Source organism: Engraulis encrasicolus, chromosome 19 (assembly GCF_034702125.1).
Source record: "Engraulis encrasicolus isolate BLACKSEA-1 chromosome 19, IST_EnEncr_1.0, whole genome shotgun sequence".
Lineage (NCBI taxonomy): Eukaryota > Metazoa > Chordata > Actinopteri > Clupeiformes > Engraulidae > Engraulis > Engraulis encrasicolus.
The window spans coordinates 45,798,850-45,811,151 of NC_085875.1; the positions used below are offsets into that span (position 1 = coordinate 45,798,850).

Below are 12,302 nucleotides of genomic sequence, written 5' to 3' on the forward strand. Positions count from 1 at the left end.
TCTGTGCTAACCCTGTTGCATAGATTTTTGACAAAGTACACTTGACTTGACTTGACTTGCACTACCCTGATCATTGAAACGGTGCTGACTATTGCCCTTATTGTTCTTCAATCACTTTCTGCTGCTTTTCATACATTATGTGCATAAAGCCTTCAGAGTATTTGCATTGCTTTGCTTTTGTCTTACGTATGCATACAACAACCAGTAATGATATAGCTCCTCCTCATTAGATTCTACCGTAATGCGTTTGGTCGCCCATTTATCAAGGGCATCAGCCAAATTGCATTTCACTGTTCAGTGGCTTACTTCGGCCCAAATGATGGTCCATTTCTACATGGGAAGGAGAGCTGAAGTTTCTGAATTAGCTGGTGAATGTTATGCCGTGTAGTGCATTAACCCTCCTGTTATCCTTGGGGTCTATTTGACCCCATTCAATGTTTAACACCAGAAAAAATACATGAAGTACATATTTCTTCTGCCTCATCTTTGATGACTTTTCCTAAATAGATCGGATGAATGTGGAAAAAGTGAAATTTCAACAAAAATGTTTTTCCTAAGTGCTATACACATTTTGGTTACATCAGTGTTCCTTGGGGTCAATTTGACCCCATTTTTTTCAAGTGTATAAAACATAAACGGAAGATTCAACTTCTGCACATAAATATAAACATACATAAAATATATATAATACATAAAATAAGCTATTCAGCCATGTTTCTTCTGAACATTTTGCTTTTGTTTGAGCCCTGATAACTAAAAAAGTACTAATGAGATGGGGGAAGCCTAAAACTAATTCATGGCAACATTGTGGACATTAGTGGCAACTACAGCATTGACATTTTGGCAAAATCCACCAACTGAACCTTGTTGTACCTACAGCACCAACATGGCACCCACCACATGGCGTTTTCGTCCTTATGTGCACACTAATTCAAGCGTAGAAATAATGTAGAAAACAATGATTTTCTATGATGTTCCCAAAACTCTAGGTTGGCAATGTATCCATGTTCTTATCTAACTATTATACTTGTGTTATACACATTCAAACATTAAAATAAAATGAATGTTGGACTTAAAAAAAAAACGTTCAGAATGTTTGGGAATATGTCTATTTCTTTTAGGGTCAAATCGACCCATATGGTAATAGATAGATACTATCCTTGATAATCACATTTGTTTTTTCTTTTCAAATGTTATAAGTAATAGAAATTCATATTTAGGGAGTAAATTAAGCCACTACATTTTCAATAATATGTGTCCATCTGTTTTTAGACCAATTAATGACATTTAATTGCTATTTTTTTCTAATTTTCGCCTAGTCATGGATTAAGTTTTTTGGTGTGTGGGCTATGTGTGGGGGTGCTAGGATATATCTAAAGGACTTTTTATGACACCAACAGAGCAATAATACATATCTGAGACATAAACATGTGCCAAAGTATTGTTTTCTACAGATTTTGTAGACTTTTAAGTGGTTGGGGTCAAATTGACCCCAAGGATCACGGATGTTCCAAAATTGGTAACAGGAGGGTTAATGAAAAGACACACAGGCTCTGTGCTATCAACTGCAACCATAATTGAACACCTAAAGAACGAATGCAGACAAGAGAAGGAGAACTGTCATGTGATCATTAGACAATAGTACTGCAGGACCGCAGGACAGGTTAACTCAATTGGCACAACTGTTATTAGACATTTGTTAAAGGCTTTCAACATTTGTCCCAGATTTGTTTTTAATCATCTGACAAGAGTGAGATCAACACAGCAAATAGTTCAGTAGAGGTGTCAAAAGTAAAAGTGAATTCATGGTTCAAGTACCTCGCGATGATGTCGCAAAAGGTCATTGACCACAGAAGATTTGTTCTGCTCTGTATATTTGTTGTGATGTTAGCTATTATGTCCTTGATTGTAAGTCGCTTTGGTTAAAATGCAACTGCCAAATGCAGTGTAATGTAATGTAATGTAATAAAAGTACAACTCTAATGATATTACATAACATGTAATACATGTACCTAATGAGTTAGATGGACATAGAACATTTGTTCCAGATTTTCTTTTTAACATCTGGCAAGACATTAAGTCATTCAGTAGTAGTCATGAGCCCCTGTAAAGGACATGGCAGACCTTCTCTCTGAATTCTTTATAGTGTATGTACAAATCAGTACACAGGTAACTTCTGGCACGAGATTTATATTCAAATTCATGATTCAGTTTAATCTCAAATAACGTATATAATGCATTTTCTATGAAAATCAGAAACAATGCATGTTAAGTTTTTTTTTGTTAGTTTTAATGATAGTGATAATGAAAATAAAAGTTAAATATATACAGTATATACATTCGGACAAGTGAGAAGCCATGTTGACAAGTGGCACAGCCCAGAGTTCTTAAGACAGGAGTTATGGTTTTCTTCACTCCTCAGTCTCTCGCTGTTTGTCCTTTTTTAAGTCCATATAGATCCAGTCAGCACGTCTGGCCCGTATGCAGAGGGGAACACAGGAAGTTTCGAATGGATGGCAGTGAATAGCTTTGAATTTGAATTTGAATTTGAATAGCTGCTGTTAGCAGAGCAACATCAACACTCGTTATCATCGTCACAGTATATACAACCATAACAGATACGAATGTGGTGGTGCTAAAGCACCTGTCCTTTTGCCCTATCGGACAAAATAATGCAGTTTTTCAGAAGTTCCTATTTTGAATTTTTTGGTCACAATGTACAGTGGACCATGTTGACATGATCATCTGCAAATGCTTAATGATCAAAAGCATGTGAGAATAATGCTCAGATATCATTGGGAGAGTCAGGCTAATTCCATTGACTGCTATGATCCTTGTTTCTACATCAAAATGGCAGCTCAGGGATACTTACGGTGCTCTATTAGGAAGTGTAAATTTGCAGGGGTTTACCTCCGCATTCGATTTTCATTTCAAAAGCAAACATCTAATCATCTAGGTGCCTTTTAGAAGTAGTGTAACAATGGAAATTTACTTTTGCTATCTCTCTCACTGCCATTCATTCGAAGCTGCTCGTTTTCCCCTCCACATACTCCACCCTGGCATTTTGGGTGGGAGGACCAGGCGTGCTGACTGGACCCATTGTACCTCACTGATCCCCGGCTGTGCTTTATTGGCTGCTGTTCTGTGCCCTTTTCTTCTCCTCCTGTGCCTTCTTTGCAGCCTTCTCTGCTTCTTTCTCTGCTTGCTTAGCAGCCTTCTCTGCGTCTTTTTGTGCCTCCTTGGCAGCCTTTTCCGCTTCCTTCTCTGCCTTCTTGGCGGCCTTCTCAGCTTCTTTCGCTTCCTTCTCGGCTTCTTTCTGGGCCTTCTTGACAGCCTTCTCGGCTTCCTTCTGTGCTTTCTTGTCTGCCTTTTCAGCTTCCTTCTCTGCTGCCTTCGCTGCCTTTTCGGCTTTCTTGATTTCCTTCTCGGCTTCTTTCTGGGCCTTCCTTGCTTCCTTTTCAGCTTCTTTCTGTGCCTTCTTTGCAGCCTTGTCAGCTTCTTTGGCTGCCTTTTCAGCTTCCTTTTGTGCCTTCTTGGCAGCCTTGTCTGCTTCCTTTTCTGCCACCTTAGCTGCCTTTTCAGCTTCCTTGGCGGCCTTCTCTGCTTCCTTGGCTGCCACCTTGGCTTCTTTTTCAGCCTCCTCCTGTGCCTTCTTTGCTGCCTTTTCAGCTTCCTCTTGTGCCTTCTTGGCATCCTTGGCTGCTTTTTTGGCTGCCTTTTCAGCTTCCTCCTGTGCCTTCTTTGCAAGCTTTTCAGCTTCCTCTTGTGCTGCCTTGGCGGCCTTCTCTGCTTCCTTGGCTGCCACCTTAGCGTCCTTCTCAGCATCTTTCTCTGCCTTCTTGGCTGCCTTTTCAGCTTCCTTTTGTGCCTTCTCATTTGGCTTCTCTGCTTCCTTGGCTGCCTTCTCAGCTTGCTTCTGTGTTTCTTTGGCTGCCTTTTCAGCCTCCTCCTGTGCCTTCTTGGTGGCTTTGTCAGCTTCCTTCTGCTGCATTTAATTACGTAAAACAAATGAATGAAACAGACAAATCAGTCTAGAAAATGGCTAGTATATCAAAGACCCCCAGTGTAAATGATAGGCTATCATATCAAACTGCAGCCCAGCTTTTGACAACACTACTAATGTCAAAGAAAACTACATTTCTGTATAGAAAATGCACCTGGTCGAGGTCAGCTGTGTCAGGGTTGTCAACGGGAACCAGAGAGGCCTGGTGTTTTTCAGCCAATTCCATAAACCACCATGTCTCCTCACGCACCTTCTCCACAGCAGGAGCGAAATTGACATCGAGCAGGGAATACCAGCTCTTACAGATGTGCTGCACGGGCACAAAACAAGCAAAGAAATCAATCATAAATTAATATCAACATGATTAAGATAGAAACAACATCAACAATAACGCAATATAATATCAATATAACACCTACAGAGTAGCTTAGACCATACTTTTGAACATTAAACAAAATACCACCATTGTTTTCAGACCAAGGTTAATAATTGTATTGCACTTTTTAAAAAATGGGAATTGACTTTTGACTGAGCATGAGGCTCTTGTGCATGTAGCCTACCATTATCGCAATCTCTCTCTCCAACTCGTCGTTGAGTATTTCTTTCTTGACAATGGTGTCTCTGATGACAGCCTCGCATGTCCTTACTCCGTGCTGCATTTGCTTCAACTCCTTCCGCAAGTCATCCCAGTCGTCCTGGTGGCAAGCCCTCTGAAGCTCCCGTCTCCACAGCATCCTCTCACTAGGCTTCTTGACGAGCTCCCGGAGCCTGTCTCGGTCTGCCTCCAGAAGACGGAAATACCCCTGGATGTCCTCATAGGCGGCCTCCTCCGCCGCCGTCAAGCCTGAGGCCAGCTTTACAGTGTTATCCAGCACCCAGCATGGGCTCCATTGGACTACAAAGAAAGACATCAAATTATTTTACATTATTTTATATCAGAGGAGTTTTTATTAATTTATTGCGGGCCTTTAGTCTGTTTAAAGTCATGGAGTATGTCATCTTTTCCCCATTGTTTTCTCTCATACCAAGTATTCCATATGGGGATTATAAAAACGAGATTACATTAGATTAATTACAATCTCTGTCATTAATTAGATACATTTCTTACAACACTTATACATTCATAACACGCTTAACTCCAATCTCCTTTTTTTACTACAAAAAAAGAAAGCCATGATCTGGCTTGAATGGAAGGTACACTATCTTCGTGACATGGCTGTTGTCAGGGGTAGATTATTTCCTTTTATCCATAGATATCCATATGGTGAGTCTGGAAGTGAAATCTGACTCTCTTAAATGTGCACTGTGTAGGCAGCCATAGATTGTGTGTGTGTGTGTGTGTGTGTGTGTGTGTGTGTGTGTGTGTGTGTGTGTGTGTGTGTGTGTGTGTGTGTGTGTGTGTTGTTAATGTCTCATTCACATGTTTAGTTTAACTGCACATTGGAGACTGGTCAAACACAACTTCAAATTGCTTTGCTTGTTGTATAGTGCACTTGTTGATGACTTGACTTAATTCAGATAGGCTGCACATAACCTTTCCTGGAGGGACTAGTATTACCAGGTGACATAGTAGCCTACAGGTAAGCCAGGCCTATGCCAGGTTTATACTCTTTTAATATGACACTGACATGTTTGGCCAATCGGTAGTCTACCTAACACCTACTCGGTAGGCTACTATGTAGGCCTACTGGTCCTGTATCATGATCACCAGTGGAGGGCTAACTACTGTATTCTCAAACTTTCTTGTGTGTCATGAGCCATTGGTCCAAACAAAATAGCCTACAAAATATGCAGACTAACGGTAACCATAGCCAGACCTACTTATGTGCGTTTCCCCCCCGCGATTCAGTAAAAAGAAAAACTTTGCGTAATATTGTGCGTATTGTTAGGCCTACTTACTGCGGCATGGACGACCGGAATCCGGAGGTAAATCATCAGCCGAGAGTGGTCGAAGACCAGAACCCGAAGGTAAATCATCAGCCGAGAGTGGATCACCAGAATCCGGAGATAAATCATCAGCCGAAAGCATCATTGAATGAAAAAGAGACCCTGAAATCTAATCTATTAAGGTGAGTGTAGTAACGCGCACCGCCAGTAGAACGATTGAACTACAAAGTAGCGGTCGAAATTTTTAGAGCCTACTCTTGCGATCCATTTTCATACGTCATAATAGAAAACTCTTATCAGTTGATTATTTGAAAAATCATTGTACGCTCTATGACGCGTTGTATTGCCTAGGATTATTTTTTTTTCTAGTTTCAGCATCTAATCAATCTTATTTTAGGTGAAAAAAACACTCAATAACTAGTAGGCCTACTTTAATTACTAGGATATATTATTAATTAATTCATTAAATTAATTAATTAAATATTAATTAGGGTACATCTAGTAGCCTAGGTGCGCACCTACCCCCTTTCCTCGGTGCATCGTGAATTCCAGGACTACAGAGGGCAGTGTTGGGCTCATATTCAATATCTTTGTTGTGCATTTTCTTCACAGAGGAAGATGAATTATGGTGGGCGCTGGTATGGAACTTTTTCTTGAATGCTTGACGAATGATTTGTTTTGTTTATATCTGTATTCTTCTGCATTTTAAGAAAATTATGCATTGATCTGCATATGAGGCAGGCATATTGGTGGAGTTATGACAAAATGAGTGGCGCTTTTCTTGAGGCGCGTTTACGCTCAATTGTTTCTTCCGCGTCTAGTTCTACATTCCGCTGGAGCCTACCTGGCACTTGTCAGTTTACTTCAGCTGTCTGGTAGCGCACTGCAGTCTGTTCCCAAATAATAAGTAACTAAATGACGGTGTCGTGCCGAAAAGTGAGTGCCTGCCAGCACACGAGTGCCCTCATTGAAACCAATGACATGTTTTGAGAGAAAATTATAGGCCTACACATTTTTGCAGAATGAATTACATAATTTATGAACTAAAATATGCTTATGAAACATTACTCGTCCTCCACTTAATATGAGCTATTTGAATGAAACTGTAACATTTGTTATGACAATTCTTCGATTCTTTTATGGAAATAATACTGAAATTGTAACCAGTTCTTTGTAATACTTCCAGAAGGAATGTAGATTCTTTATTGATAGGCTTTCCATCTTAAATTGTGTCGGATTTATCTGCAAAAATGGGTAACAAATGTCTGAAAAATTGGTCATTGGTTTCCATTGGTTTCAATGAGGGCACTCGTATTCTGGCAGGCACTCACTTTTCGGCACGACAACGTCTGGCAATGTGTTGTTTCAATAGTGGAAGTGTGCTGTCTTTTGGTCGTGGCGGTGTTATGGGGAGCCACCAACCCATTTCTAAAGAAGGGAACTGAAGGCATTGAGAGGGTGAAGAAAGGAAATGTTGTGCTGCAGTTTATCGCCGAGGTTAAATTCCTGTTCCTCAACTTCAAGGTTTGTCTGTAATCTTCTTGCATGGGGAATATAGGCTACTATCATACCATGAGGGTAGCCTATGTTGGTAATTAGGCCTATACACACGCAGTACAATGTAACAAAGGACAGGTGTTGATGATGAAGAGTTGATTGGGGTTCAGCTTTTCTCTGCCCAACTGTGTAGATGCTTTATTACACAGCTGCCTTGCGAATTTCTTATCATTCTAACATGTATATTATAATATTTATAGGTTACATTATAATATAAATGTAATGGCCTACCTACAACATATGTTCAACCTTTCTTTTGTGCTTTTACCTACAGTATCTGGTTCCATTTTTGCTGAATCAAGGTGGCTCTGTGGTGTACTATTTCACTTTGGCCAGCACAGGTGATAACAAACAGACAAAATTGTGTTGTAGTTTTTTTTTTAATGTTGTAATGTTGTAGTTTTTAATCTACAATCCTAGAAAAGGCATTAAGATGTTGATGTGCTTGATGTTTTTTTTTCCCCACAGAGCTGTCCTTAGCTGTGCCGGTCGTAAACTCCCTCACGTTCCTCATCACTTTGCTCACAGGCCAGTTGCTGGGGGAGGACTTCGGTGGGAAACGTAAGTAGAGCTAGGCCCTATCTGGAAACCGGCTGGGTGTTTGCTCGCACCTGTTTGCCATACTTTTAACTGATTTGCACATTTCAGGGAATTTATGACATTGGTAAGTTGGTGAAATATTGTCGGTGTTATTTTTTATCCATTTAGTGTCAATACGGCATGTGAATGAAAATGAAACATCAATATGGCAAATGTTTTAACCCCCACAAAGGGATATTTGTACATGTAAAACCAGAGTTCAAGGGGGTGTTCAAGTGTGTAATTACAGTAAGTGAACATGTCTCCCCTGTGTGTTTGGTCTGTTTCAGGAGCTGTGTTTGGGATGCTGCTGACCATGGCAGGAGTCTCGCTCTGCATCTTCAGTTCAGTGTCTGAGGTCCAGGAGGACACGGTCCAGCTGAACACCACCGCACCAGCGGCCTGATGGCCATATCAAAATCCCCCCGGCAGGCATCTGGGTCCTGATTGGGTCGTGGAGGAGAAGGATGGTGGTGGTGGTGGTGGTTATCGAATGACAATGGTGGTGGTTGACCTGTCAGTCTTATGTTGGTACTTGATCCTTCTTGCCGCTGTTGTGTAGTGCAGTGCAGTGCAACGCAACCCAAACAAAACGCTGGTGTAGTGGCAGACTCTGCTAGATCTTCTGTTTATAGTGATGTGTTTACATATTCCGCTGCTGTGGATAAGTGTACAGAGTAGACATTGCAATGCAATGGCATACGTTATCCTGCTGCTCGTAGAAAAGGATGTTTTTCTTGACCAGCTATAAAGTGTCCTCTATCCTTAGTGCTGTGGTGTAAGACATGCGTTATTGCCTTTCCATACTTCTTTTTGGAGTAGAAGCACCAAGCCATCTTGAACATGCCCAAGGTAAACTACATTCCCAAAGCTGCAGCCTAAAGACAATGTGCTACATGGATCATGCTTATCCTTAGCCTGTCACATTGGTTTATCTTATACTATTTCAGAAGTACCTAAAACGTTAACCAATATAAATTGGTTACAGTTCAGTATTGAACTGGGTAGCACATTGAAGACTGTGTATGTGATTTACATACAGTATGTCCTCCTAAAGCCAACTTGACCTGTTTTTGGATGCAGTATGAGCAACTGTGATTCAGGAACACAACGTTGGCTTTGTATTGCATTCCCTCTCCCCAAAGATATCGCCTCTCCAAGGTCATGCAGCTGATCTCAGCCTGGAGACCTAGTGTATTTTTAGATGTCGTTCTTGCTGAAAACAAACTCTATTTTGTCATATCGCTGGAGCCAGGTGATACATGCAGAAATATTTGCACAGACTTGTATTATTCTATTACAGGAATGGATGAGATCTGTGGTTCTAAATAAAACCTTTGTTGAACAACGTGAAAGAGAACTTGTGTATGTCTGTTGTTATCGTCATCGCTGCAGCCGAAACTTGTGAAATGTCTTTATAGGGAAAAATGTCAAACATTCACTGTTGCTAAAATACAGCATTGCCTAGCTTCTTCATGCAGAAGGTATGGTTATTATGACATTACAGAGAGGCTCAAGTAACATACTAGGACTGCGGTCCGATACTTCTAGTGTGTCCCAATATGCAGAGAAAGATTAGACGATTTTTTTTGCGTTGGAAGTTCACTCTAAAAGAAGTTAAGTGGTGGTAATGGGACGCAGACTTGGTCATTACAATTTTGGGGACAATGAGGGTATAGGAGAGGCTCTGGGTAAATGTTACCATTAAAAGTTAACACTAACATTATTTCCAGAAAATCAAGCATTCATACGCATTGCTGCTATAAACTGAATTTTATTTGTGATGTGCTTTATTAAGATATACATTTATAGTGACCACCATACAGTATAAGTGTTTGAAAGTGCTTGTGTACCCCACCCTCCACAATACAGATCTCCTGTGATTGATGAGTGACCTTTTATTAATGATATAGCCAGCCACCAAGTTTAGATGGCCAGCAGCAATCCAAGGGCAGAGGTGTCAATCAAAGCCCCTGCTATATACAGTATTCATTATGCCTGTGCACATCCGCACGTAGACTATACACAGGTGATTTCACTAATGAGCTGATCTGCTCTGATTATTTGTTTGTGTGCTCATTTAAGATGTGCTACTTTACTTCATGAACATATCAAATCAAAAGCAAAGGGCCTTGAGGGCAAGAGAGCTTACTTTCATCATTAATGAGTATGCCATTGCAGTGGGGTAGATGGATCGGCGGGAACGTTAGGTCAGCTTACAGTGACTTGTTGGCAGTTCTCACCAATTAGCTATGGTGCTGATTACACGTACAGTTAGGGCCAGAAATATTTGGACAGCAACACAATCATAATCCTTTTCCACCATATACCCCACCACAATGGATTTGAAATAAAACAAACAAGCTGTGCATTAACTGTAGACTCTCAGCGTTAATGTGAATGTGTTAAAATCCATATTGCATAAACAGGAATGAAATAGCAACGTTTTTTGTGTGTGTTGCCCACTTTTCAAGGGATCAAAAGTAATTGGACAGTAGGCTTCTCAGCTATTTTCCAGTCAGATGTGTGTTATTCCCTTACTACACCATCACCAAGATGTCAATACAAGGTCTTAGAGTTCATTTGAAGTGTTCCATTTGCATTTCCATATATTTTAACGGAATATCCATGAGATCCAAAGTCCACCTGTCACCATCAGTGATGCAAGCCATCATGAGGTTGAAAAAAATCATAACAAACCCATTTGAGAGATGGGGAAACATTGAATATGACTAATTCAAGAGTTCAGAATGTTGGAAAAAAATAAATACCAGAGCAACACCAAATTACTTGGCAGACATGGAAGACAAATGCTGTGGATGACAGACAATATTCTGTATCTGGTGAACAAAAACCCATCTCCCAACAGTTGGCCAGATGTAGAACAGTGTCCAGGTGAACGGTGGATACATGTCCAAGGCAGCAATCAAGAAAAAGATCAAGAAAATTGAGGAACACTTCACCATAGGAAATACAGAGGGTTTACTAAAATATGTAAAATATTGATTGCATCAGAAATATCAATACCAGATTTGGCTTTGCCAAACAACGTCTTAAAAAGACTGTATAGGTCTTGAGCTACATCCTATGGACAGAGGAGACAAACATCATCTTGTACAAGGGTAATGGGAAGAAAGGAGTATAGAGAAGGGAAGGAACTGCTCATGATTCAAAGCATACCACCCAATCAGTGAATCATGGTGGTGGTAGTGTCATGGTGTGGGCATGCATATCTGTCCATACTATTTTCCACTTGTATTTATTGATGATGAGGACTACAGACAAAAGCCACAGGATGAATTCTGAAGATTTTCAGGCTATATTATCATGTCATATTAAACCTTATGGTTCTGAACTCATTGGACAATGCTTCACAGTGCAGATGGACAATGACCCAAAGCTTCATCTGAAAGCCACTAAGCCATTTCTACAGCAAAAAAGTGAAATATTATTCAATGTTCCAGTCAATCAACTCACCTGAGTACGGTTGAGCAAGCATTTCACTTGCTGGAGGCAAAACTGAAGGGAAAATACCCTAAGAATAAGCAGGAACTGAAGACTGTTGCAATAGAGAGCTCACCATAGCATCACCAGAGATAAAACCAAGTGTCTATTGATGTCTATGGATTGCAAATTACAGGCTGTAACTGACTGGAAAGTATTTGCAACCAATTAATTAAAAATTGAAAGTTTGATGTATAAATACTAGACTGTCCAATTACTTTTGGTCCCTTAAAAATGGGGTGGCACTGATAGAAAATGTCATAATTCCTTCACAGTTCACTCGATTTGGACGCAAACACCCCCATATTAAAGCTGAAAGTCTGCTGTTAATGTACATATCGTTTGTTTCATTTCAAATCCATTGGGATGGTGTACAGCACCAAAAAGACGAAAATTGTGCAGATGTCCAAATATTTATGGCCCTAACTGTATGAGGATAGTTTTAAATGTGAATATTTTTTCATCTGTTTACGTGTAAACACAACATGTGGGCACAAATAAAAAATCCATTGTGGCAGGTGCACTTAAGCTCCCTAAGGTGCTGCTCACACCTGTACGGATATTGTTAAGTGTGGATATTTTGTTTATCCTGTTTAGGGTTTAATGCAACACGTGGATAAAAATAAAACTCCATTGTAACAGGTGCATTTAAGCCTCCAAAATGGGATATTTTTTGTACACGAGAGGCAAAAAAATCCATATGCGTGTAAACAGCTTCTAAAGCTTGAGTTGACTGACCACCTGTTGCGAATCACCCCATCACAAACAACAC

At 40.3% G+C, this 12,302-nt stretch overlaps 2 protein-coding genes across 2 annotated transcripts; one reads left to right on the top strand and one right to left on the bottom strand.

The window, feature by feature from the left end:
• Positions 1–2,280: 2,280 nt before the first annotated feature.
• Positions 2,281–6,039, bottom strand: LOC134470226 (axoneme-associated protein mst101(2)-like). The gene is made up of 4 exons (XM_063224253.1): positions 5,903–6,039; positions 4,564–4,898; positions 4,158–4,313; positions 2,281–3,985 (listed from the first exon to the last, which is right to left on the bottom strand). Exons 1-4 carry the CDS (start codon positions 6,033–6,035, stop codon positions 3,128–3,130), a joined length of 1,482 nt encoding a protein of 493 aa, XP_063080323.1. The 5' UTR covers positions 6,036–6,039; the 3' UTR covers positions 2,281–3,127.
• Positions 6,040–6,431: 392 nt separating this feature from the next.
• tmem234 (transmembrane protein 234) lies at positions 6,432–9,381 on the top strand. The gene is made up of 5 exons (XM_063224254.1): positions 6,432–6,528; positions 7,263–7,414; positions 7,722–7,788; positions 7,916–8,008; positions 8,317–9,381. The coding sequence occupies exons 1-5, from the start codon at positions 6,516–6,518 to the stop codon at positions 8,430–8,432; spliced, it is 441 nt and encodes a 146-aa protein (XP_063080324.1). The 5' UTR covers positions 6,432–6,515; the 3' UTR covers positions 8,433–9,381.
• The last annotated feature ends 2,921 nt before the right edge of the window (positions 9,382–12,302 follow it).